The following is a 26,858-nucleotide window of genomic DNA, read 5'->3' on the forward strand; positions in this document are numbered from 1 at the left end:
CTGCCTACAGGAGACTCACTTCAGATTAAAAGACACACACAGATGGAGAATAAAGGAATGGAAAAAGATATTCCATGAAAATGGATATTAAAAAAAAGCTAGAGTAGCAATACTTCTACCAGACAAAATAAACTTTAAAACAAAGACTATAACAAGAGACAAAGAAGGACCCTGAAATCCCATACTATCTAAACCACAAGCAACATGACTTAATGGAGAAGACGAAAATGTCTGCCATTCTGGAGTTGATGTAGGCAGCTATACTTATGTCAGACAAAATAGACTTTAAGCCAAAAATGGTAACAAGCGACAAAGAAGGTTTGGAATGTGCAGGGCTCTGTCAGCCCCAGGTTCCCATAGCATCACTTCCTCAGTGCCATGAAGATGAACCAGGTTTCTCTCTTCAGGTTTTGTTCCTAGGTACCCTGCCGTTTGTGGCAACATGGCTGGACCTTGAGGAATTATTCTAAGTGAGATAACTCAGACAGAGAAAGACAAATACTGTATGATATCACCTATATGTGGAAACTGAGGGGAAGCAGAGTTTTGCCACCCCAAAATATGCCTTTTGGGGGCCGGCCGAGTGGCACATTGGTTAAGAGTTGGCTTGGGATGCCAGCTCTATGCAGCAGGGCCCCAGTTCGCATCCCACATGAGGGCCAGTGACATTGCACCCTCTACAGCTAAGATGGTGAACAACAGCTCAACCTNGCCGCGGGGGCCAGTTCCGACTGCTACAGGCCAAGGCGACGGCCGCCACCGCCGCCCCTTCTCTGCAGAAGCCGCTAGTTCCTTTCCGCACTCGCGCTCCTGGCCCTGGAGACCATGAGGTTCCGCATCTACAAGCGGAAGGTGCTGATCCTGACGCTTGTGGTGGCCGCCTGCGGCTTCGTCCTCTGGAGCAGCAATGGGCGACAAAGGAAGAACGAGGCCCTCGCCCCGCCGCTGCTGGACGCTGAGCCCCCGCGGGGTGCGGGTGGCCGGGGCGGGGACCATCCCGCCGTGTCCGTGGGCCTCCGCCGGGTCTCCAACGAGTCGGCGGCTCCGCTGGTCGCAGCGGCCTCGCAGCCGGACGCGGACAACCTGACGCTGAGGTACCGGTCCCTGGTGTACCAGCTGAACTTTGACCAGACGCTGAGAAATGTAGATAAGGCTGGCTCCTGGCTCCCCCGAGAGTTGGTGCTGGTGGTCCAGGTGCATAACCGGCCCGAGTACCTCAAACTGCTGCTGGATTCACTTCGAAAAGCCCAGGGCATTGACAACGTCCTCGTCATCTTTAGCCATGACTTCTGGTCGACAGAAATCAATCAGCTGATCGCTGGGGTGGATTTCTGTCCGGTTCTGCAGGTGTTCTTTCCTTTCAGCATTCAGTTGTACCCCAATGAGTTTCCGGGCAGTGACCCCAGAGATTGCCCCCGAGATTTGGAGAAGAATGCAGCTTTGAAGATGGGATGCATTAATGCTGAGTATCCTGACTCATTTGGCCACTATAGAGAGGCCAAGTTCTCCCAAACCAAACATCACTGGTGGTGGAAACTCCATTTTGTATGGGAAAGGGTCAAAGTTCTTCGAGACTATGGTGGCCTCATTCTTTTCCTAGAGGAGGATCATTACTTAGCCCCAGACTTTTACCATGTCTTCAAAAAGATGTGGAAATTAAAGCAGCAAGAGTGCCCTGAATGTGATGTTCTCTCCCTGGGGAGCTATACTGCCAGTCGCAGTTTCTATGGCATAGCTGACAAGGTAGATGTGAAAACTTGGAAATCTACGGAGCACAATATGGGTCTAGCCCTGACCCGGGATGCATATCAGAAGCTGATTGAATGCACAGACACTTTCTGTACTTACGATGATTATAACTGGGACTGGACTCTTCAATATTTGACTGTATCTTGTCTTCCAAAATTCTGGAAAGTGCTGGTTCCTCAAGTACCTAGGATTTTTCATGCTGGAGACTGTGGTATGCACCACAAGAAAACCTGTAGACCATCCACCCAGAGTGCCCAAATTGAGTCACTCTTAAATAATAACAAACAGTACATGTTTCCAGAAACTCTAACTATTAGTGAGAAGTTTATGGCAGCTGTTTCCCCACCTAAGAAAAATGGAGGGTGGGGAGATATAAGGGACCATGAACTCTGTAAAAGTTATAGAAGACTGCAGTGAAAAATCACAATTACAAAAGCAAAAGTGACAGTCTTCTATTTTTGATATTTGTCCAAACAGGATAGACAATGAATAAAAAAGTTTAAGGACTGGTTTCTGCTTTAATACAAAAAAAAGTCTTGTAAACGGTGTCCAAATATAATCTTTTCCTTTTATGTCTGATAAACACAAGTTTTTCATTTTGGGAGTTGGGTTTTAAAGCTCAGTCTGTATCTGCTAAATAATTGTGAGAGGAGGGGAAATTTTACTTAAATTGCATTAATCTATTAATCTTTTTATCTGCAACTTTGTACACTTTTCCACTTTCAAGACTTAAGTACAGCAAAATTTATTTAAATTGTCACAGCAGTAAAAAGTATTACAATGAAATTGTTAGAGTATTAATGGAACAAGCCCAGTTTCACTCTTGACACAGTTACTAGGAAGGGATTGCTTCCCTGGTTTTATAATTCAGAAGTTATGTTTATTAAACACCCTGTCAAAAAGTCATTTTCAGTATTACAGATTCCTGTATTATTGTATTAGGGTTTGCCTGTGCTTTGGAACCTTCATAAAACACTTTCTTTTGGAATGTATTTGATTGATAAGAAAGTTTAAGCACTGTTTTCATCTCAATGTAGACATACAGTGGGGTTTTTTTTTCTTTTAGTGCTGCCAAAATAAAACTCATTTTTGCATAAAAAGATTCCTAATCATTTTGCAGAATAAATTGTTTACTCTTTACAGCAAAATTCAGTAAAGACATTCTAGAAGTTTTAAAGTTAGCATTACATCTTCATATTTACTATGTGTAACGTTATATAACGGAGTTTGAAATAAAACCCAGCTCTTGACAATGCATTCTCTTTGGAAGAAATTGGCTTTCAAAATTAGCCAGGCATAGATAATGAACAATAAAAAGCTGCTGTGTAAGTGAAATACAGCCAGAAATGGTACAAAGTTCAGTCATGCCAAAATGGAACATGTTCTAGTGCCAGCTTTAACTGAAATCATACTTTTTAAAAGGATAGATGCATAAATTATAGGGAAAAGGCTTAAAATTTACTCCACACTTAAAGTGGAAGCTTCCCTTAACAGTATACAATTACATTCAACCAAAAATTACTTAGACTAATATCTGTGTAGATATTACAATTAGTCATTTCAATCTAAGAAAATTGTGTAAGTGTGCAGTTTCAAAATTATTACACACATTAAGATTCATATTATAGTTGAAAAGTACATCTAAGTTGGGGCTAATAGTTCTTTTTTTAATTTCACAGCTTTATTGAGATATAATTGACATATACAGTATAATTCTCTTGCTTTGTGAGCTACTGCCCTCAGCCCAGTCTGATTTCAGATTTTATCAGGATTATAAATGTAAATCGCTGAATTGCCAGGCTTTGTACCAACTTTTGGTGCTCTGCTTCACAAAATTAATAACTTAGCCACAGATACATTATCTGCTGCCCTCTTAGGCATTATAAAGAAAATTGATTAGACAACATTGACTTTTTGTTTTCATATAATATAATGAAGACAATTTCCTGTGGGAGCAAATTCCCAGTACTTTTAATTGTCCTGTTCTAGAATTCATAAATGTACACTAAAAGCAAGAGGTGTTTTAATACTGTGTTTCCCAGAAAATAAGCCCTAACATGATTTTTCAGGATGCTTGTAATATAAGCCCTACCCCAAACATAAGCCCCAGTTAAGATCATCAGCCAGACATGACTGTTTGAATAAATGTAGATTTTTGTACATGAATAAATGAATAAATGTAGATTGTTGGAGCAAAAATTAATATAAGACCCGGTCTTATTTTTGGGGAAACACAGTACTATAATAATAACTTCCAAAAACCTCTTTAAAGATTAAACAAATTTTCAAAGTACTAAATAACCTGTATTTTATATATATTTTTTTCTGTGACACATGAAGAGTAGAGTTGAAGCAAAAATATTACATTTCAGAGTATTTATATTGTAATTGTTTGAATATTGGTTAGTAAAGTTCTAAGACTCTCTGTTTCAAGCATAAATACATTCTAATGAGACTTCCAAACAGTTTTATTCTACCCCCCAACACACACTAATATTTCTAGCTAATTGCATTCTTGAGAATTACTTGGTGACAGACAACGTAATGAATATTTATTTTGAAACTTTATTAAAGTAATGGTAAACAAAAGAAGTCAAAAACAACACAGAAGTAAATATATACAGGTTGTATTAAAACTAAACGTTTAACTCTCAGAAAAAATGTCTATCAGAGTAATCACAAAACTTACCTCCATAATTAAGAGAACTATGAACTCTGCATGCAAAAAAAACAAACTCGTTTCCCCATTAAAATCAAAGTTGCAAATTTTGATTTCTTGAATACTTTGTTTTAAGATAGAAGTTAACATAAAGAGAATCTATTTTAAGCCCAAAATAACACTTTCTTGAATATCTTCGGTTTTAAGTTAGTAGTTACCAGAAATACCTTAAGTCCAAAAATTTTTTCTCTTAACTTTTAAATTCTAAAATTATAAACTTAATCCAAGTCATACAGCAAAGAATTCTGAAAACTGAATGCACAATGAGTCACATGATCTTTAATAATCTGCACACTACCATCCTGCATATTGGTTTCTTTTATGTTGTCAAAACCAGGTATATTGTGAACTGCTAATGAAGACAGGTGATCTCCATCTAATTCTTTCTCATCAGTTATTACTGGTTCTTTCAAATTATCTTTTTCCTCATTTGAGTAAACAGCACCTTTTTCTTTTATAAATTCAGGTTCCAGTTTTGACTCAGGTTGCTGGGACTTTCCAAATAGCATTTGAGAAACATCAAGAAACTCTTGTTGCAAGCATGCAACTGAACCACAACTGTCTTTTTCTGGTGCTTTAACTACTATAGATGAATCAGAATCAGTTGTTGAGGTCGGAGGATGTTCTATATTTTCTTTTTCAGTTAGATGACTTCCTTCATTGCCTCTTTCTTCCTTTTCATACAGCTGCTCAGAGTTACTACATTCTTGCAACTAGGTCAAGAGAAACAACAAATTAATAATTCTTTTAAACTAATATAAAATTAAATTGTAGTACCCTCTGGAAAAAAATTTTTTTTTAATTGTGAGGGAATAACCTTTGCAAACCTGCAGACAGGCTTCCTCCTCAGTCATTCTCCAAATGCTGCCAGCTATTGCATTACTATTGCATTACAGTGCAAACCTAGCATTAGCTCTCTGATTAAATCCTTTCAATGACTCATCTCCCTCAGGATAAAATAATCCTGGCCTACAAACCCTTAAGCAGTCATAAGAGCATTGTTGAATTTCTGTGATTCTTCAGAGCTGCTTTCCCCCCAATTCATATAAGTCTATTTTGCTAGTTACGAAATCATTTGTGTGTCCAATACTGAAGACTAAAAATAACCAAACTTAAGATTCAACAAGAAAGAACAAATTGTAATAACATAGTTCCTATGGTTTTAAAGTAAAAAAGACTTGTTTGTCCCTGGACTAACTTCCCAAACGTTAGTTTCTCCCTATTCCTCATTGGACAGTTACTTTGGGATTAAATGAGATAACATATGTGAAAATGACTTGCAGTGTTTAGCACATAGTAAAATACATGCAAAAAAGTCTTTATTCCTCTTAACGTCACTCATCCCAACTATTATATACATTTAATTTAAAGTTATGACATCAAGAATTAAGTTAGTTATTAGGCTTTAATCTTGTCCTAAGTCACTATTTTATAAAGTCCACCAAAAAAATCCTTACCTTTGCCTGAATTTGAATCTTGCTATCAGTAACCTGAAGAACTTCAATTAATGGTGGGGTTAGGGGCGTTGTCTGTTCCAAAGGAGAGCTTAGGACCTCTTCAAGAAACTCATTAACATTTTCTTCATTGACAAACAACCTTTCCTAAAATAAAAAAAGTAAAACATATTTTGCTTTATAGGTCATACTTGACACAGTTGTGTCTAAAAACAGCTCATAAAAGTTCAGGATTACACTTTTAAAATGTTTAACATTATTCCTGCTGTCTTGGCCAGAGAAAACAGTAAGAAATAAGACTAGCAAGAGTACATACACATATAGGAAAAGACCTTAAAATAAAAAGGTCTTAGTTCCTTTTCTAGGTCTTTATTAAATCTGAGGTATGTTTTCTCTCCTAGATAATCTCACAAATGATATTTTCTTTTCCTTTTCTTAATATTTTATACAATTAAGATCACCTCTAGGACTATAAATGCAGTTCCAGCTATAAAATATAATTCCATTTTAGAACACTCCTAATGAGTCAGCTACGAAATATACATGACAGGGTCTATTCAAATTTTCTGTGACCAGTTTGCCTTTTAGTTCTTAGCCAGGTAAGAGTCAAGTATAATATTTTATTTAAGAGAAGTATATTCTATTTTTAAGCAATGAGATAATCCAGTGTGACACTAGCATATAGCTATAAGAATGAGGTAGCTTTTTAAACGATTAGGAAAAGCAAAAATCACTTTTACAAAAAACCCAGGTACAAAGCAATTTGTTCATATTCATATCAAGTGAATATAGGTATTTAGCTAGAGAGTTAAAGAAATAACCATATTTAAAATTCATAAAATCAGTTCATTGTTGACAAGAATACAAGTATTTTCCTCTGTACTTTCATATAAACATTTTATAATTACAAATAAAAACAGTTCATTATTTGGTCCAAATATGGGGAGGAAATCAGAAAGAGACAAGTTTCAAGTTTTCTATTAAACAGTGTTTGAACTTGGGAACACCTACCAAACAAAAATGAACTTTGGGAAGAGAAATATTTCTTTTGGAGTAGTTTGCCTTGCTATTATTTGAAGACCCAGAATGACACTGTATTATATTGTAGAAACACCCCCATTAAAAGCATTTCTAAGTTTCATGTCTCTGGAAAAGACACATTGATTGCAAAAAAATATACCAAGTAGTTTAGTCTTCAGTTAACCCAAGGAAAAAATTATAAGTATTTATCATGGAAATGGTTATGATTGAACTATACATGATTTGCATAAAATTGTCTTCACATTCTAATGGCTGATTTTACTATAAAAATACCGAATTCAGTGGTCGTGAAGCTTTAGGAAAATTCCTAGTGAATATTTAAGGCATTATATAAATATATTTTGTACTTGTTTATGTGTAAAGTAACAATTCTGACCTTAACAGCCACAAATCAGTCTTTTTACATTATAATTATTTTTATGTAATGCATATGATACAATCATGATATATTATCTGTCTACTCACCCTCTACTCTGGTGATTTTTAAAATTTTTACTTTAATACTTAGAGCTTGGTCTAGTGATAGTGAAATATAAATAAAAATTTGAACATTATGGTTTACCTATGTGATGATTAATGAATAAATTAAAAATCTATTTCAAACCGCAAAGATATAAAACAAGACATAAAACACAGCTGCCAAAATCCCATTTTGGTCTAGTTACTTTGCTAAAATAATGTTAGCATACTAGAAAATCAGGTTAAAATATATTTTTTAGTATTCTCTCAACTGTTTGTCCACAAAGCTTTCTTCCCTTATTGTGAGTTATTTTCACACTTATTAAAACAATTACAGGAAATTGACAGCGTTCCTAAATTTCCCCCTTCTAATGATATAAACAATAGTCAATTTCCTATTTTATATTCTCACAAAGTATCTTACCTAACCCTGGCTACTTATTTTTCCACTTTTGGTGGGTTTCAAATTAACCCCTTCTCACAGAAGATATCCCTCATAATATATAAATGTAACTTATTAGCAAATTTCTAGAAAAACAATGGGAAGAAGTGAAAACTTGTCAGGTTAAAGCCCAAGGCCCAAAACTTAATTTTTAATACATAATCTGTGCAACTAGTGGTGTTTCTGGGATGGGAATTAAACTTTTGAATGTGGTAAAAGAGCTTTTAAAATTACATGTAATACATACAAACCTCAGTCAAAACCACTAATTGTTAATTTATGAGTTGTTTTTTTCATGTTAATGAGGTAATGCTCCCATGTCATAACAAGGTTTGAGGGGGCACATCTCACAGAAGAGCATGAACATCCACTCATCACGCTTATGAACTACAAAAGGATCCATTTATGAGTTTAAAAAGTTCTTTAGAACTTCAAATTTAAGATTTTTTCAATATTTGCCAATAGTACTGGAGTACTGAATCTGAAATTCAAGGACCTCAAAAACCTAAAAAGTATAGTAGCAACTACAAAGGGATATTCTGAATTATTCATCAAAATTATAGCCTAAGTAAACTAGGTAATGCTTAGCCCAATTCTAGAGTATTTGCCCAGAAGAGGTGTTAAGTTTGACAAATGTTTATATTACACTTTATTAATTGCTAGCCATTGTATCAAATAATAGTAGGCACCTAAAGATGATTAAAACAGACACAAAAAGAGGGAATTTCAATGTAACATAACGCCCACCTGAGGACAACCTCACCATCATCAGCGACTAAAATCAAGCCTCACTGTATACTCCTATGGTAGAAAGGGCAAGGGATTTAGATTCACGGTTGGTTCTGAATTAGTTTTCTTACATAAGAACTCTGTGGCACCGGCTAAGTTACTTTTGCTCTCCGTAAGTAAATTATTTATTTTCAATGGTCGAACAAAGTATTTACCAACTTAAAATATGGCCATAACAAAATGATTCTTAAACTTATTTAGGTAATAAACCCCTTGGAGAATATGATTAGAGTTACAACCCTTCTCCCAAAAAGGAAACACCTTCAACTTTTGCATACAATTTTACAGGTTTACGGATCCTTGGGAATCCATTCATGTGCTCCTTCACAGTCAACGGACTCCACGGAAACAACTGCATTAAAGACAATTATGAAGACTTGAAACCCATCCATCAGAAGGGATGCGTATGTTCTCCCCTCCCCCCAAATATACGTTTAACGTTCACTGACATATTTCATCACGTGCATCAATTTCAAGAATTTCGAGATACGCTGTAATGGAAAATTCTTTGTTTAGGATAAGCAGAGAGGATGCCTGTAATAGCAGATTTTAAAAGTGGGATGGAATATTTCAAATATTAAGACTCTAGAAAGGCTATTACCTCCAAAGAATCGTTGTTTAAACCGTAATACCACTCTCTCCAATGTCCATAGCACTCTGCAGATTTGGCCAGTTCTATTACTGCATTGTTTGAAGAAATGCTAACCACAGGTTCTTTGGTACTCAATTTATTCTCTGGTGCAAACTTCAAAAACAAGGAATAATAAACTAAGTCTTGGGTGGAGAAGCACAATTTATACCAGATGGGGCTCACATCCCCTTGAAGACTTTGCTGCTGGATCCGAGGCACGTGAATTAGCAGCGTCAAGCACTTTTCATCCTGGGTACACTGCAGAGGAGGGCACAAAGGTTCCCTGCAGTCGGTCCCGGGACCACCCATGGCTGGATCAGAAGGCCCCCTGCCCGTGCCTTCCCAGGCCACGAGCGTCTCAAAGGTGAGATCTCCACGCTCACTCCCTCTTCCAGCTGAAGACCCCCTGTCAAGGTCCCCGGATGAAGTACAAGGGGAGCTCCCGGTTCCGGGAAGCGGTTTCTCCCCGATGCCCGTAGTCGACACCCCTTGCACTCCCAAGTCCCGCTCCTCCAGTTCCGAGACAAGCTCCTCCCCGGAGGCGCCCGGCGTGTTGATCCCGGAGTCTGCAGCCCCAGTTCTGTTGGGATCCGAGCCTCCGTCTCCTGCGCGACCCTTCGTGGGGTCCGACTCCCCCTCGTGAGCGGAAGCGCCGGCCGCGCCGTCAGTTCCGGACAGGTTGGCGGACTCTTCCGGCACCGCGGCTGGCTCCCGGCGGGCCGCGGACAGCGCCACGGGCAGCGTTACCACCAGCTGTCGCCGGGCCTTGTTGAACTGCGCCTTGCCGCGGCTGTCGTCCACCGGGTACGGGAGCGAGAGCCGCAGCCGGTAGTCGGGTTTCGTCGAGTCGAGGCACAGCAGCTTTCCCTTCACCTCCAGCGCCGCCTGCTCGGCCGAGCGCAACAACGGCAGCTGGATGGTGACCACCAGCTCCCGGGGCACGGGGCTGGGGGCCGAGTCCCGGGAGCAGCGGTAATCCTGGAGGTCCACGTGGTGGCGCTGCACCACGCTGTAGCGAGGCTCGGTGGGGGCGGGCTGCGGCACCGCCTCTTGCGGGGAGGGCGCCGGGGGCTCCGGGACCGCAGGGTTCCCGGAGACTGCCGGGCGCCGGTAGGGGTAGGGGAAATCGGGGAGAGGGCTCTGCAGCTCCCCCTCGGGCCGGGCCGGGCCGCCTCCGGGCAGGGGCGTGCGCAGCACGGCGGCCTCCGGGGTCCCCTTATACTTGATCTTCAGGGTCTTGGCATTTCTGTGGTCCAACTTCACGCCGAACTGCTTCTCGACGGCCTCCAGAGCCGTCGCGTCCAGCATCTGGCGGAAGCCCTCGTGGCGCCGGGCCAGGGCGAGCGCGTCCGGGTGGAAGACCACGTCGTAGACCGTGTAGCGGCTGCCGCGCCCCCCCACGTACTCGCGGCCGGGCGCCAGGCTGTAGGGCAGGGACCACTGGCTGCCGGCCGCCGCGCTCCCGGAGCCGGGCCGGCTGGTGGGTGCGCCCACCAGCGCGTTGCTGCACACATTCACGAAGCAGCGCCGCGCCCCGTCCAGGCTGGTGCGCAGCACATGGCCCGGCTCCGGGTGCACGAACCGCACCTCCACTCCGCGCTCGCGCTCCAGCGCGGTGATCTCCTCCTCGTAGCGCCTCCGGTTCTCGGGGTCGGAGAGCTCCTCGGCATACTCGGAGAACATTCGCCGGAACTGCGGGTCCTGAAAGGCTGAGGTGAGCCGCTGAACCTCCTCTCCGCTCAGGTCCAAGTCCTCCAGCGGCGAAGAGGCTGCCGCCTTGGTCATGCTACCCCTCGGCCTCTATCCTTCAGTCCGAGGGAGATCAATCCGAGACCAGGTGAGACCGACGCGCAGACGAGTCGCTGGTCCGCGGAGAGTGAGGTGGCGGAGGTCGGTAACCGCCCGAGAATTGTCTAGGGCAGCGCGTGCTCGTTGCCGTGGTGACAACGCCAACACCCGGGAGGAGGGGCAGGAGTTGGAGTGGGATGGTGGAAATGCCAGAAATGCATCTTAGTTTTATTAAAACCAACTACCTACCCTACGGTTCGTGTTTTCTAGGTTCCTTTGCCATGGTGCAGTTACTTCTGTGCCGGGATAACTGTCATACTGTGAATAATTGTCATAATTTCCAGCATTATGTACGAGTATGTTATCTCGTTTATTGTTAAGAACATTTCAAGGTAGAACTGATACCATTTCACAGACAAGAAGATGGGACCTGAGAAGTTACCTGACCAGGGTCACACAGTGTATTCACAAGCTGTGATTCAGACCTGTGTTTATCTGTCTTTATCACGTCTCTAAACCAAAATTTCGTCTTCTGGATATTTCACCATACTGTTTGCCCTGTAACAACTTTCATCTGGGGCAAGAGAGATGGGCAGGCTATTAATAAATAACTAATGATCAACAAACATGTAAGACTACATTAATAAAAATGCAAATATAAGATACCACATATCACCTATCAAAATGGCAAAGGCTTTTTTTTTTTTTTTACAATTACCATACTTCCTTGGAGTGGTAGTGGAATTTAGCAAAACCTTTCTAGAGAGTAGTTGGTAGCTGTATGAAAAGCTTTTAGGAGTATATACTTGATCTAGCAATTCCAACGCTAAGAGTATGCTCAAGGCAACTTTATGGTTTGGGAAGAATTTAACCATGGGGCTGGTTGAGCAGATTTGGGTACGGCCATACAATGGGATTCTATAATTCAAAGTGATATTATAGAAGAATATTGACTAGAGTAGTTATTAGTAGCTATTAAATCCAGTGATTATTTTTCTGTTCTCATTTTGTTGAAACTGACCAACATTTAACACGATGCTGGCATTACCTCAGGGACAAGACACTTTCCATGCTTCTCCTCATCAGACACTTGACACTACATAGTTCGCTTTGCAGGTTTTTACCTCTGGTCAGTGTCTAAGTGGAAATGCCTCAAGGCTGGGACCCCATCTTTTCTCCATTTACTCTCCTTCACAGATAAATTTACACTCACAAACACCAGACATATATCAGGTTCTAAACTCCAGACCCCTAAATCCAGTTGCTCATTTAAGGTCTCTATTTGAATGATTTTTTTTTTTAAGATTTTATTGGAGAATTAGGGGAGGGGAACAGCGTTGGGGAATTGGGGGAAGGGGAACAGACAAGTTGCTGTCGTTTTGTTCTTCAGTCTAGTTGTGGAGGACGTTGCTTCACTGGCCCATGTTGGTATTATCACTGTGCTCTTCCCGGCTGAGGCAGATCAGTCGCCGGCCACTGGACGGCCACTCACGGTGGCTCTTGGCAGCTCACACCTGCTGCCAGCCGCTCACGCTGGCTACCAGCCACACACAGTAGCTTATGTAAGCCCGCTGCAGCCTACGCCATCACCGGAGACTCATGGCAGCCCAGCTCCAGGTCAAGCTGTTGTTCAGCATCTTAGCTGTAGAGGGCAGTGTGGGATTCCATGTGTGATCTGAACCGGGGCCCTACTGCTCAGAGCTGATGTCCCAAGCCAGCTCTTAACCAATGTGCCACTCGGCTGGCCCTCTATTTGAATGATTTAATGCTAAGCCCATAAGGCTTGAAGTGACCAAAAACAGAACTCCTGACTCCTCTCTCCCTACTTCTGCCCTCATCTTATGATCTCTTGGCAGCATTCAAAGCTGGATACTTGAACCTCTGGCAGACACTCATTGCTCCTGTGCGCGGGCCCTTGAGTGTCAAGAGCTTAAATGTCACCTTAGTGACTCCCTGTGGTATGCTTCTCCCACCTCCAGCACCCCATCTAAAATTGCCCACATTGTTTTTCTTTTCAACATGGTTCATAGTTGGTGTTGTTTTTTATAAAAGATTTTTATTGGGGGATTGGGGGATGGGAACAGCGCTGGGGAATTGGGGAAGGGGAACAGACAAGTTTCTGTCCTTTTGTTCTTTAGTCTAGTTGTGGAGGACGTTGCTTCACTGGCCCAAGTTGGCACCATCATTGCACTCTTCCCGGGCGAGGCAGATCAGTCACTGGCTTCTGGATGGCCTCTCACTGCGGCTGCTGGCCGCTCACGCTGGCTGCTGGCTGCACACGGTAGCCCATGGCAACCCACTGCCACAGGGGCTGCAGCCTAGCCTTTGCCGGCGACTCATGGCAACCCAGCTCCAGGTTGAGCTGTTGTTCAGCATCTTAGCTGTAGAAGGCAGTGTCACTGGCCCTCATATGTGGGATCCGAACTGGGGCCCTCTGGCGTCCCAAGCCAGTTCTTAACCAACGCGCCACTTGGCCGGCCTGGTATTTCTTTTGATAGGGTATGGCTCGCCCCATTTGAAGGTAAGCATCATGAAAGCACGGACCTTGCCTTCCTGGTTTACCTTCCCCAATACCTAGAACATAATAGGCACTCAGATATCTAAAGAGTGGATATAGTAAAGAAAAAACCAAGTTTAGTATGTATTGTATGACCCCAAAATATTTTTATAAGGAAGACATATATGCAGAGACAAATCTGGAAGGATATATATCAAAATATTAACATTATCTTTGTTGGTGGAATTGCAGGTCATTAAAACTTTTTTTCTTTATGATTATATTTCCAAATTTTTCTTTAATGAACTTGTTTAATAAAACGTTTAAAAATACCTGGGCCGGCCAAGTGGCACATTGGGTAAGAGTTGGCTTGGGGCGCCAGCTCTGAGCAGCAGAGCCCAGGTTCGGATCCCACATTAGGGCCAGTGACACTGCGCCCTCTACAGCTAAGATGGTGAACAGCTCGACCTGGAGCTGAGCTGCCATGAGTCTCCAGTGACGGCGTAGGCTGCAGCCCCTGCTGCAGTGGGCTTACATAAGCTACCGTGAGTGGCTGGCAGCCGGCGTAAGCTGCCAAGGGCCACTGTGAGTGGCCATCCAGTGGCCTGAGACCGATCTGCCTCACCTGGGAAGAGCGCAATGATAATACCAACATGGGCCAGTGAAGCGACGTCCTCCACTAGACTGAAGAACAAAAGGACAGCAACTTGTCTGTTCCCCTTCCCCGATTCCCCAGTGCTGTCCCCCCCAATTCCCCAATAAAAATCTTAAAAATAAATAAATAAAAATACTCTATCATTTAGGGCTTAGCTTTACATCTGGAATGGCTTTGAGGCGTAAAGATGAATTCTGGAAGATCGTTAAAGCATGTGAAGGATGTATAAAATGGCACCCTTTTCTATTATAACCCTCATGTCAGTGAACATACCAAATGATTGGTTTTAACCTACTTTAAGATACCTTTGTAACTTCAAAATCTGGACGTTTCATCTTAAAGGCATTTCCAAACATGAACACATCATACTATGCACATGACAACAGACCACACCTGTTTGGAAATGAGAATGGTCTTCGGAGTTCTTGAGTCCTCTGAAATTATGTGAAATCATGAGTGGGGCTAGGCTTGTGTGGATTTTTCTGGGTGGGGGCCCTTAGTTTTCACTGGATTCTCTAAGAAGGGTCCATGCCTGCCACCTGGTCGAACTTCTTACTATGTGACATAAAAAGCTCTGGGAAAGACAATGTGGAGTAGTAGAAAATCTCCCATGCCCCCAACATGACCTCTTGCCTAAAATTCATTCCTTGAGGAAAAGCTATCCTTATTAAAATATACATGCCTTTTGAAAGGAGGACTGAGTATTAAGACCATTATCAGTTAACCCCTTGGTGCAAACTGTCTTGTCTCGTCCTTCCAGACACTGCATGCCAGCAAGGACACTATATTGGGAAGTAGAGGTCCAGAGCAGATGGTCTGAGACCTACTGACAAGCCACTGGGTGCTCCAGTCTGTGCAGTTCCTGGCACTTCCTGTGGTTTCCCAACAGGGAGACCAAGTGTTGCTTTTCTCATGTCAGGGAAATCTTACCCACAGCCATCATGTGTAATCTGCCTCCTACCCCGATGTCTGCAGTAAGGTCAGCCATGCTTCAGCTGATTAAACACTGTGTCAGGGAGCACAAAAACCTGTTTCTACCCAAAGTAGAAGCCCAGGATACCCTCAGGGCTGCTCCTCCACTGCCCTGTCTTTCAGACCTCTGCCTCCTTGTCATTTCTGGGCGATGCTGATTGCCACCTGGTTTTAGTTCTTGTCTTATTCCACTAGTTATTGCCCAGTTCTGGCATCTTATCTGCTTTTAATTAACTACCTGCTTCATCTCACTTCACGTTGCTAACCCCTAAATGCACTCTATCTTTCTGGCCATTAACTGTGTTCCTAAAGAGATCTCAAAAAGCTCATCTTTATTTATTTGTTAAATGAATGAGTTAATGAGTGAAGGGACACCTTGTATCCAATTTNTAAAGATGAATTCTGGAAGATCGTTAAAGCATGTGAAGGATGTATAAAATGGCACCCTTTTCTATTATAACCCTCATGTCAGTGAACATACCAAATGATTGGTTTTAACCTACTTTAAGATACCTTTGTAACTTCAAAATCTGGACGTTTCATCTTAAAGGCATTTCCAAACATGAACACATCATACTATGCACATGACAACAGACCACACCTGTTTGGAAATGAGAATGGTCTTCGGAGTTCTTGAGTCCTCTGAAATTATGTGAAATCATGAGTGGGGCTAGGCTTGTGTGGATTTTTCTGGGTGGGGGCCCTTAGTTTTCACTGGATTCTCTAAGAAGGGTCCATGCCTGCCACCTGGTCGAACTTCTTACTATGTGACATAAAAAGCTCTGGGAAAGACAATGTGGAGTAGTAGAAAATCTCCCATGCCCCCAACATGACCTCTTGCCTAAAATTCATTCCTTGAGGAAAAGCTATCCTTATTAAAATATACATGCCTTTTGAAAGGAGGACTGAGTATTAAGACCATTATCAGTTAACCCCTTGGTGCAAACTGTCTTGTCTCGTCCTTCCAGACACTGCATGCCAGCAAGGACACTATATTGGGAAGTAGAGGTCCAGAGCAGATGGTCTGAGACCTACTGACAAGCCACTGGGTGCTCCAGTCTGTGCAGTTCCTGGCACTTCCTGTGGTTTCCCAACAGGGAGACCAAGTGTTGCTTTTCTCATGCCAGGGAAATCTTACCCACAGCCATCATGTGTAATCTGCCTCCTACCCCGATGTCTGCAGTAAGGTCAGCCATGCTTCAGCTGATTAAACACTGTGTCAGGGAGCACAAAAACCTGTTTCTACCCAAAGTAGAAGCCCAGGATACCCTCAGGGCTGCTCCTCCACTGCCCTGTCTTTCAGACCTCTGCCTCCTTGTCATTTCTGGGCAATGCTGATTGCCACCTGGTTTTAGTTCTTGTCTTATTCCACTAGTTATTGCCTGGTTCTGGCATCTTATCTGCTTTTAATTAACTACCTGCTTCATCTCACTTCACGTTGCTAACCCCTAAATGCACTCTATCTTTCTGGCCATTAACTGTGTTCCTAAAGAGATCTCAAAAAGCTCATCTTTATTTATTTGTTAAATGAATGAGTTAATGAGTGAAGGGACACCTTGTATCCAATTTGTTTATAATTTTCTGTCTATCATTCATGTTTAGCTCTATGGTTCTCATAACTGGACCAACAAACTAGTGGAGTCTCTTTTACTACCAGTTTCAAGGTCCAAATTATAAAATTTCCCAAGCAATCAGTAGTAAGTTTTGGACTTATGCCTTGATGGCATCTTTAACTTCTATTTTTCTAGGCTATTCTTGAAATTAAATTTTGCTCTTCTAACATCAGGCCTCTTCTAACGTTCTTCCCAAACTTTCCATCCTCAAACCACATCTCATATTGCCACTTCACCTTTAATTATTAATAATTCATTTGTCACTACATTCACATTAAATTTTCTTGAGGAATTTTCCCCTCAATATGTTTTTATCAGCCTCTTTTCCCCAAAAAACTAATTTTCATTAACAGTAATGTGTTCCATTTCAGGCTCTTTGTAATATTAAGGTTACTCCTGCATTTGAAACACTCTTTGCACCTCTGACAACTTCCTGTCATTCAGATTCATTTCTGGGCTATTGTTGCTAAGCCATAATCTAAAAGGAAGGGAATAACATTGAGTGATTATACACAAAATAGCAAAACATGCTGCTTCAAAGTAAACATATCTTCTAATGTAAAAACTATGGGGACTGTGTTTTTAAATTTCCAGTGCCAAAAGATAATTATGTAATGAATAGCAGTAATATCCTGAAACAAAAGTTTTCACTATCAGGATAAATTAGGTGACTTGAAATTTAAACAATTTGAAAAACTGCTGAATATACTGTTAGGATGCTTATGGTGATAAAAATGTAAATTAGACTAAATGATTTAAAATTTTTTAATATTTTTTTCTTTAAGTGAACATTAGTGTATGACTAATATAAAAATAATGGAATTTCAGTTTTTTGGTTTTTTTTTTAAGCTGTGGGTGGGCATAGTCCACCGTCGAACAGACAATCTTGTTGTTACACCAGCTAAGCCATCCTGCCACCTGTTGGCAGCTCAGCGACAGCTCAGCTCGGGCACTGCGTCACTGGCCCAGCATCACTGGCCCATATGGGAATCAAACCGGCGGCCCTGTTGCTCAGAGCTCGAGCTCTTAAGCCAACGCTTTTGTTTCTTTTTGTTTTTATATTGTGAAATACACATTTTTAAAAATTAGTTTCAGCTGTACAACACAGTGCAATAATTAAACTTTTTACCCCTCGAAGTGACAATTCCCCTCCCCCAATCCGCTGCCCCACTTCCCCCCCAATATCATACATATCTATTACAATTCCCTTGACTCCACTCACACACTATACTCCACGTCCCATGACAATATATATATATATATTATAGTTGACATACAATATTATACATCAGTTTCATGTGTACAGTGCAGTGATCAAGCCTCTACCCCATCTATGATGTGGTCTCCCTAACAAGACGTGACCATCTGACACCCTACAAAATATTTACAACATTATTAATTATATTCCTTGAACTGTTCTTAAGCCAACTCTTAACCAACTGAGCCACTCAGCCGGCCCTGAAACAGTTTTTAAGTGCACATGTATAATTAGATTATATTTTTATACATATTTTCATATATTTCTTAAGACTGCAGAAAATATTTTCCTATAAAACTTTTAAAGTGTACCATCATGTTTATTACAACTTAATATCAAAGTTTCATAAAATACAAATTTAAACATTATCGCGTTTACCATAATTTATTGTAACTTAGTATCAAAATTACATAAAGTATAAAATTATGCTGAAAATTGATGACTTGTTTCTTCAGGTGGGTGGTCTTTTTAAGAATCTCAAAAACCTTGAAGTTTGCTGAAAATAGAAAATATAAAATTAAACATTTTGGAAATCTAAGTTACTGTACATTTCTTAATATTAAGTTTTAGTTAATTAAAAAGATAGGTCAATACATGCATTTTATTCCAAATTGAAAAGGTGACCCAGGGAAAAATAAGTCAGTCTCACACTCTATTTCTGCTCCCCAGAAGCAACTGTATATATATTCTTATAAATATAGTCAAATAATATCTATATATAAACATGCGTACGTGGGTATATGCTATAAAAACACATACACAAGTGTCCACTATGAACACTATTCACCTGTTTTTCAATTAGTAATAAATACATTATATATTTTTTTAACTAATCCTTATAAGGCTTTCAAACTTAAATTAGAAGTTCTGAATAAGTACACATATTGAAATGAATATACATTTAACCTGTTTGTTATTACAGAAACTACAATAAAAGCAGCTGCACCAACTTTTGTGCATAAGCCCAGTTTACCTGTAGGATAAATTCCTAGAAATGGAATTGCTGGTATATGCAGTTTAGGTCTTAAGAAATCTTGTCAAATTGCCCTCCCTAAAGGTTTTTACCTCTTTTTTATTGACTAAGTATGTGTGAGAATGGGTATTTCTCCACTACAATACCAATATAGTGCTTTTAAATAAAACAGCTGTAACTGAGAGTACACGTTGAAACAGAGTTAACTTTATTTACTCTGACTACATTTCTGTGATTAACTCTGCAATATGATTCCACAAATGTTATAACGAGGTTACTTCTTAAGAGAAACTAAGTATCAAGAAGACCAAATCATTCCACTATACCTTGAACATTGTTTTCTCAAAAATAAAACATGCATCAACCTGTTTGATCCAGCACTGAAAAGATTCCTCAAATTATTAATACTAAATTAGTTTGGAAATTATGCCAAAGGTTTTCAGCATCTGAGTCCACAGAAGATAAAGGAACCAACTATTTCAACTCAACAAACAGCATCAAATGCTAGTCAAGTACTACTGTGCTAGACACTTAAGAGGACAGGCACATAAGTGACTTCTAATACAGTGTGTTAAGAGCTGTCATGGAAATCTGTTAAGTGCTTAGAATACAAAACAATTCTGCATGGCAATTGGGGAACATTACAAGAAATGTAACTGAAGTGTCTTGTGCTAATGAGACAGGTTAGTTAGTGTAATAATTAGGCAGTTAGGAATTCCCTGGTAGAATGAGCAGAAAATAAACTATCTTTAAAGCCTCGGCCTTGAAAACTCCAAATTTAAGATAACACTCTCCTGCCAGAGCAAAATCATTAATTATGCTCTGGGACAGGTCTCAGTCTCGGCCTTGAGAGCACAGCCTGGAGATAACACCCCTGCTGGAGCTAAAACACCAATTAAGCTCTGAGACAACTAGGTTGTTTAGAGAAACCCCCTCCAGGCTACATAAATCTGTACTAATAGACACCAGTTTTCTCCCCAGATAGGCTAGGAAAAGCAAATAAACAGTAGCCTCCCCCGCTAGTCAGTGGGCATTCCAACTTTCCGGGTGTCCCCACTCTTTGAGAGAGCTGTATCTCTTTGCTCTAATAAAACAGTTCTTTCTGCAAATTGCCTCTCTGGTCTGTCTCCATCCTTCAGTGCTACAAGACCACGAATCCAGGCGTCAATACACAAATCATCCTGCATCACTATCATAATAAATCAGTTAATTTTCTACTGTGCTTTATTTACCTATATCCCGACTTATTAAAAAAGGGATATAAAAAGGTTTGTAGAGATGTAATAAAAAGATAAAAGTAACTAAATAAGGAAACTCAGGTAAGGTGAAAATAAAGGTCAGAAAAGATGAAGCCAAGGCTGCACCAATTTTTATGCATATGCTTGTAATTCACTCCAAGTTTTCTTTTTTTTAAGTATATGCCACTGAAGCGAGCACTGTGCTTGTGATTCCTCTGTAGCTACAGATGGGCTGCACATGTGGCAGTGCTTCCTAGCGGCCAAAGGGAAGGGAGTCTGTTAGAAGATTTACAGTCTCCCTAAGATAAACAAATAGTGGCTGGGGGTAGATTTCTCTTTTTCTGAGACTGAAACCTGTTTAAGGTTCCCAGTACTGGCTTTCAAAGCAGGGTAAGTTTTATTCCAAATCTCAGTTCAGTAAAAGTCAATCAGAAGGTAGACAAAAATATGCTCCAGGTAGACAGCCCTCAGAGGAGACTTAGTCCTGGGGTCACAAAAGCAGATGTCCTCGGGGACATCCGGGTGTAGACAACGGGGAGTGGAGAAGACTGGAGGAGAGTCCTTGCCCTCACCTACAGGCAATTCCAAATCAGTTACTAATTTTAGGATTCAGTGTGGGCTCGGTAAAGTCAAACACGTGTCAGGCTTATGGACAGAGACTAGAATATCTGTGACCTTTATGAGAGCGTCTTATTATATTCCAAAAACTAAGCAGTGCCTGGAATACAGTAAGAATCAAATATATGTCAAATGACTAAATCCAAGGATAAAACTTAGAATTGTGTCGTAAAGGGAATGGACTCCAATCCTCCATGAGTATTGAGCAACAAGAATAATGCATAACTTTGTTTTCAATAAATATATATAGGAAACTGTCAGTCACAGGTTCAGGGTTAGGGAGCAGAGCTATTTTTCCTTTTCTATTTTATACTTTAAACATTGTTTGAAATTTTGTCATGTAATTATGCTGATTTTTATTTGAATAAATATGTTAATTACCAAAAAATAAAGACAATTGGACTGTGTTGGAGATTATGTTCTTTAACAAAAAATTGGAAGGCAGTTATTTGGTGTCGGAGACCAAGACCACCTTCCGGAGCTGTAAAGGAGAGGCTGGTGCAAGGCACACTCTCTGGCTGTGTTTTTGCAAGGCTGACACAGCATCTCAGCATAGGGAGGTGATGGTTTTGGTACACTGGTGATAAAACATCCTGGGTCCAATACATTTGTTGCAACATTGGTAGTAAACATCCTGCAGCTGACGCAGGGAACGTCCTCTGCCCAAGGCCATTTCCTTCCCTTTCTTGTCCCCGCATAAGTAAGGCTATGTAAGTAAACCATGGCTGCTGGACTGGGTCACTGCCCTTCCATCAGGAGACAGTTGTCTACCTAGCCCCTGCTTTCAAGTACTTCTTTGTCTATCTTTTCTTGATCCTCTGTCGCCCCCACTCCAGCCCCCCACTCCAGCTGTTGGACTAGCCACGCTGGACACAGCCATTTGGTTACTTGTTCTTAACAGGAAGTGGAGGCTTTTTCAAAACACATTTGATTACCTGACAAATTGCATGTTAGGGTACCTAAATCCAAGGGAAACAGCATCAAAATGCATATTCATGGGCCCTACAACTAGAGAGCCATTTGATAAATCTGGGTGGGATCCTGGAACTTAACACTTTTAGCAGAGACCCCAGATGATTTGTAATCAGGTGGTGTATTAGATCGCCCTCTGAAAACCACCACCTACCAGGTGGTTATTCTTTTTTCCCCTAAGACCTCCCACCAACCCCAATCCCTCACAGTCATCACACTATCACCCAGCTCCCCCCAACTTCTTTGCTGCCAATTTAAGGCAGATTGCCAAGGTTTTGAGAATCAGCCAGGTGGAAGGCAGGGCTGACCTCTCAGATAATAACATCATCAGTTGTCAGCCTGTAAGAGTACTAGTTGACCGCCACAGCTGGTCTGAGATGTCCCTCAGAAGACAAGTTTTTGATCTAGTTCATCACAAATGTGGCATCAGCACATAAAAGTCTATGTCACAGAGCATGACCACAATAACTTTAGCCTAGAACATTTCCAATGGGTCACTGCAACATTCCAAACACTTACCTATCTTCTACTGTCTTATTGGAAGGATAAAACACTTTGAATGAAAATCCACTTCTTGGAAAAGAGCCCTTTGGGGAGAAAAATGCCTGTAAGTGAATACTCAACTTTTATAAAAGAATTCCTATTTTTAAGGTCTAAAATTCACAAGAATCAAGGGAGCAAACTGAGCATAACATCTCTAGTGAAGATGTTCTGTTTGACATCAACAACAATGTTTAAGCAGTACAGTAATACCTTGGTTTGTGAGCATAATTTGTTCTGGAAACAAACTACTCGTATTGCAAGACATCACTCGTTTACCACGTTAAAATTAGAAATGTCTGTTCATCTTGCGAAACACTCACAAACCATGTTACTTGCAATCCAAGGTTTTACTGTATTTCCCAAATTGAAAAAGCCAATCATACTTATGTAGAAATTCTGAAGCAACTTCAAGGTTCAGCATAAAAAGGAAATAATAAAATGTGTACCGATAAGAATTTCCACATTCATCAGGCTTAGATTATGGGGGCTTGGGCAATTCCCAAAAATTAAAATCCTCCCAAAGGACAAGTACCATTAATATGTTTAAAGAGAATGGGCTACAGGCTCTGAAAACAATTCCTAGAAAGGAATCCCAAGGTGAGTTACTTTGAAGGGAAAAATACTCATGGATTTATAAGCTTTAGTGTATTCTTCTTATTTTTTTTTAAAAGTCACATTACTTTATAGTCATGTGTTATACTGAAAGTTTAAGAACTTTCTGTGTATCCCAAATTAATTCAGTATTTCATTACTACTATGTTTTTACTGCAACAGTAATTAAATACATATTTTAAATTTAAAACAATAACACTCTAATCTTGACAAACTATGACTATATAATGTTAACCACATTCTTACAGGGTTTATGCAGAGGCATTCAGTATTGGTCAGAGTGAAAGGATCATATTTGTCTGCGATGACAAGTAGATCAGGCACAGGGTACACTCTCAAAGTATAGTCATATGCCCAGTACACTGGGCAGACATACAGGGGAAGAGGAGTCAGGTGTCCTTGGGACAAGAGAGTCTTCACAAACTAAAAAAGAATGACACAAAACAAACTTTAGTTCATTTGTAAAAGTTAAAACAGCTAACAAATAATTTCAAATTAAATATTAATTACTAAAAGGAGTTAGAAAATTTAAGAAACAATTAGAACTTTGAATCACAGAGCTTTGGGAAACACGGATATGAGAAGAAATGAACTATCCTGTATTTTAGTAAAAATCGGTGAGTTTGCATTTAATACCATATACCATTAAAGCTACTCCTCCACTAGTCATATTGGAACAACTGTACCATTTACTAATTCTGTTCATCTAAAAATAATTCCATAGCTTGAGGTATTTAGCCTACATCAGCTTTAAATATTATAAAATAATTACAGAAAATGCTCTGTATGATTTGCTCCCATACTTCTCAAAAGGGGGTGCATGTAACCAGGTATTGATAATTATGTCAGGGAGCCTGGAAGCTACAAGATAAATACTACACATCCTCCTGATGTGGACATATAGAAAATAGTTAACAAACATGAACATTTTATTAAAACATATACATATATTTTGAAGTACAATATAAGGTTTATGCGTTTTAAAAGCAAAACAGAAAGCTTCAAATAAATTTCCCGCTGGTTTGGTGCTTTCCTCCTCCTGCTAGGGGATACTTCAGTGAGAAAGTTGAGCAACACAGACTTAGTAACAAAAATTAACGTACTGACAAAAGTATGTTCAAATTATTTTGAACCATAAATAAACAAAAGGGCAAATTACTAACTGGCTTAACAAAATTTTACATAATGCAACATGTAAGACAGTTTAATAAAGAAGACTCTTCAGCCAGCGTGAGCTGCCAAGAGCCGCCGTGAGCGGCCGTCCAGAGGCCGGCGAGCGACTGCCTCACCCAGGAAGAACGCAATGATAATACCAACATGGGCCAGTGAAGCGACATCCTCCACAGCTAGACTAAAGAACAAAAGGACAGTAACTTCTCTGTTCCCCTTCCCCAATTCTGCAACGCTGTTCTCCCCCAATTCCCCAATAAAATCTTAAAAAAAAAAAAAGACTCTTAACTTACGTGATTAGGAATATCCAAATTGCTACTAGGAAAACGAACACAGTTTCTGCACATTTTATTCACTAAGTCTTCACGAAAGACAATAATTTCTTGTGTACAATACTGAATTCTGAAATGAAAACAGTAGTTGGATTTGACTTCCTCAGAAAAAAATATGAAGTAATTTAAAGGCAAAATATTGTATAATACAAAGCTATTCCCACTTTCCATTGTTTACCACAACAAAGATTCAACCACAATTATCTATTCACTCATTCATTTGACAGTAATTTATTGAGCTCCTAATATGTATACAGTTATGGCACTATTCTAGGAAAGTGTGAACAAAAACAAAAAGATCACAAATGAGAGAAGGGTGATCAGAGAAAACAAACAATACACATGATAATTCTATAGTTGTTGGAAGATGATTATGTGTATGGGAAACAGAAGAAGGTGGGCTAACTGGATCACTCGTGGGGAGGAAAGGTCTAGAAGGCAGCAGCAGTGAAGAGGATGATCAGAATGGGGGGGTGCAGGGGGAGAGGGGAAACTCATGATGAAGTTTGATTTGAGCACAGAACTTGAAAGAGGTGAGAGAGTTGGGCAGCTAGACAGAGGAAGCACATTACAGGCAGAGGGAACAGGTACAGCAGGATGGAGCGTGCCTGGCACATCTGAGGAACAGAAAGGATGCTTTGGTGACTGGAATAAATGAGGAGGAAGAGAAATAATCAGAGGAAATCAGAGAGGGAATCAGAGGCAGATCATGCAGGGCCCTGACTACTGCAAGGATAGTGGCTATTGCTGATGCCATGAGGGGTCCCATCTTTCAGGATCAGTGGGGGAGCCTTACATTTTAAAGGATCACTCTGATACAGTGTTAAGAACAGACTCTAGAAGGGCAGGTATTGAATGAAGCTGGAGACCAACTCGGAGGCTATTACAATAATCCAGGCTAGAGAAGAGGATACAGGGTCATAGAGGTGGAGGCGTAGAGAGGAGGCCAGTCTTCCTTCAAATTTTTGAAGGACTTGCTGAAAAACTGCAGGTGAGAGAAACCCCAAAGGTTTTGGCCTGAGCGATTAGAAGGATAAAGGTCCCATGAACTATGATGAGGAAGGATAGAGAACAGGCTGTGGGTTTGAAGTTAGGGTCTATTAGACATCCAGGGGGAAATGATGAGTAGGCAACTAGATACTGAGTCTGGAGTTTGGGAGGTTTGAGCTGGATATATATATATAATTGGAAGTTGTCAAAGTATGTAAGGCCATGGGACTGGATAAGGTCACCACAGGAATGAAGGCAGGAAGAAAAGAGAGGAGAACCAAGGGCTGAGGGTATTCCCTCAGACAGCCGTGATCACCATGAGCAGCACGTACAGTAAATGTGTAATCTTTTCATTCCCCCATTGTTACTTTTCTTAAAGCATGTGTAATGAGGATATCTATTTTTAAATCTCCATCCATTATTGAAGCTTCTAAATGCATTATTGGTGAATTAGTTAAATGTAGTTAAAATACTTCCAAAGTTTTGAGAAAACTAAAATAAAGAAATTTTATACTTATCCCATAACATTTAAAATTCAGAGGCAAATTTTAAGAATTAAATTTATTTTTAAATGAAAGGACAAAAAACATAATACAAAATTCTAATATTTACCTGCAAGGATTAGTAGTAAAAACGGAAAATGGTACTCTTTGTCTGAATTCATCAGTGATGCTTTCAGCAAGTGGTGGCCTACAAAAACAATTTTTGTGATACAGGATATATTTTTAAATTTTACAAGTTTCTTTACTGTTACAAAAATCTGAATAAAACTTACCTTGGTAAGATGGAACCAAATCCAGGATCCTCCGGACCAGGTACAAACACAAAACGACTACTGTAGCAAAATTCAACATAATTCATTTTAAAAAGAATACTGCAACACTATCCAATTTTCTAAAAGCCAGTTACTGCCTTTAATCAAATAATACATTTAAAAGATTTTTAAAATTTCATGCACTCTAATAAATGAACTACTAAAAGTCTCCAGATCAAAGCCATCCAGTAGACCTTTTGGAATGATGAAAATGTTCTATATCTGCACTACTCAATTACCGAGTGCTTGAACTGTGTTTAGTGCAACTAAATTTTAAATGTTATTTAACTTGAAAGAGACACATATGCCCAGTGACCATCATATTGAAGAGTGCAGCTCTAGACACTTAAGAGTATCATCACCAAGAAATTCAAAATGTGGTTGAAATTATCACTCATCCTTTTAATACTTTTCACTATAAATCTCTAGTACAGTGTAACATACATGATCACCATATGAGGATAATTTTATCTCTTAACTATACTAATTTCCTCAAATTTTTCTTCCATTCATTTTTTTTTTTTTTTTT

At 40.2% G+C, this 26,858-nt stretch overlaps 3 protein-coding genes and 1 long non-coding RNA gene across 4 annotated transcripts in view; 2 read left to right on the forward strand and 2 right to left on the reverse strand.

The window, feature by feature from the left end:
* Nucleotides 1–717: 717 nt before the first annotated feature.
* Nucleotides 718–2,321, forward strand: MGAT2 (alpha-1,6-mannosyl-glycoprotein 2-beta-N-acetylglucosaminyltransferase). The gene has a single exon (XM_019662391.1). The coding sequence runs from the start codon at nt 826–828 to the stop codon at nt 2,164–2,166; it is 1,341 nt and encodes a 446-aa protein (XP_019517936.1). The 5' UTR covers nt 718–825; the 3' UTR covers nt 2,167–2,321.
* Nucleotides 2,322–4,294: 1,973 nt separating this feature from the next.
* DNAAF2 (dynein axonemal assembly factor 2) lies at nt 4,295–11,087 on the reverse strand. The gene is made up of 3 exons (XM_019662361.1): nt 9,255–11,087; nt 5,926–6,069; nt 4,295–5,181 (listed from the first exon to the last, which is right to left on the reverse strand). Exons 1-3 carry the CDS (start codon nt 11,067–11,069, stop codon nt 4,687–4,689), a joined length of 2,454 nt encoding a protein of 817 aa, XP_019517906.1. The 5' UTR covers nt 11,070–11,087; the 3' UTR covers nt 4,295–4,686.
* Nucleotides 10,000–11,742, forward strand: LOC109393290 (uncharacterized). Its single transcript, XR_002126223.1, has 2 exons — nt 10,000–10,088; nt 11,028–11,742. It is a non-coding gene; the product is annotated as an uncharacterized LOC109393290 (long non-coding RNA).
* A 6,648-nt stretch (nt 11,743–18,390) lies between these two features.
* The window catches only part of POLE2 (DNA polymerase epsilon 2, accessory subunit), a 38,799-nt gene continuing 30,331 nt past the window's right edge, over nt 18,391–26,858 (reverse strand). The window contains exons 11-16 of the mRNA XM_019662362.1: nt 26,291–26,350; nt 26,128–26,205; nt 24,487–24,595; nt 23,270–23,446; nt 22,388–22,455; nt 18,391–18,563 (exon numbers count right to left, since the gene is read on the reverse strand). Of these exons, the coding sequence (XP_019517907.1) occupies nt 18,545–18,563; nt 22,388–22,455; nt 23,270–23,446; nt 24,487–24,595; nt 26,128–26,205; nt 26,291–26,350 (511 nt within the window). The 3' untranslated portion in view covers nt 18,391–18,544. The remainder of the gene's footprint in view (nt 18,564–22,387; nt 22,456–23,269; nt 23,447–24,486; nt 24,596–26,127; nt 26,206–26,290; nt 26,351–26,858) is intronic.

Source organism: Hipposideros armiger, unplaced genomic scaffold (genome assembly GCF_001890085.2).
Source record: "Hipposideros armiger isolate ML-2016 unplaced genomic scaffold, ASM189008v1 scaffold_373, whole genome shotgun sequence".
Lineage (NCBI taxonomy): Eukaryota > Metazoa > Chordata > Mammalia > Chiroptera > Hipposideridae > Hipposideros > Hipposideros armiger.

Excerpts from the sequence above, each read along its gene's own strand:
- MGAT2 (XM_019662391.1), top strand. The coding sequence starts at position 826 with ATGAGGTTCCGCATCTACAAGCGGAAGGTGCTGATCCTGACGCTTGTG.
- DNAAF2 (XM_019662361.1), bottom strand. The coding sequence starts at position 11,069 with ATGACCAAGGCGGCAGCCTCTTCGCCGCTGGAGGACTTGGACCTGAGC. Across the intron at positions 6,070-9,254 it reads TAAACAACGATTCTTTGGAG|GAAAGGTTGTTTGTCAATGA; the intron begins GTAATAGCCTTT and ends TTTTTATTTTAG. Across the intron at positions 5,182-5,925 it reads AGATTCAAATTCAGGCAAAG|TTGCAAGAATGTAGTAACTC; the intron begins GTAAGGATTTTT and ends CTCTTGACCTAG.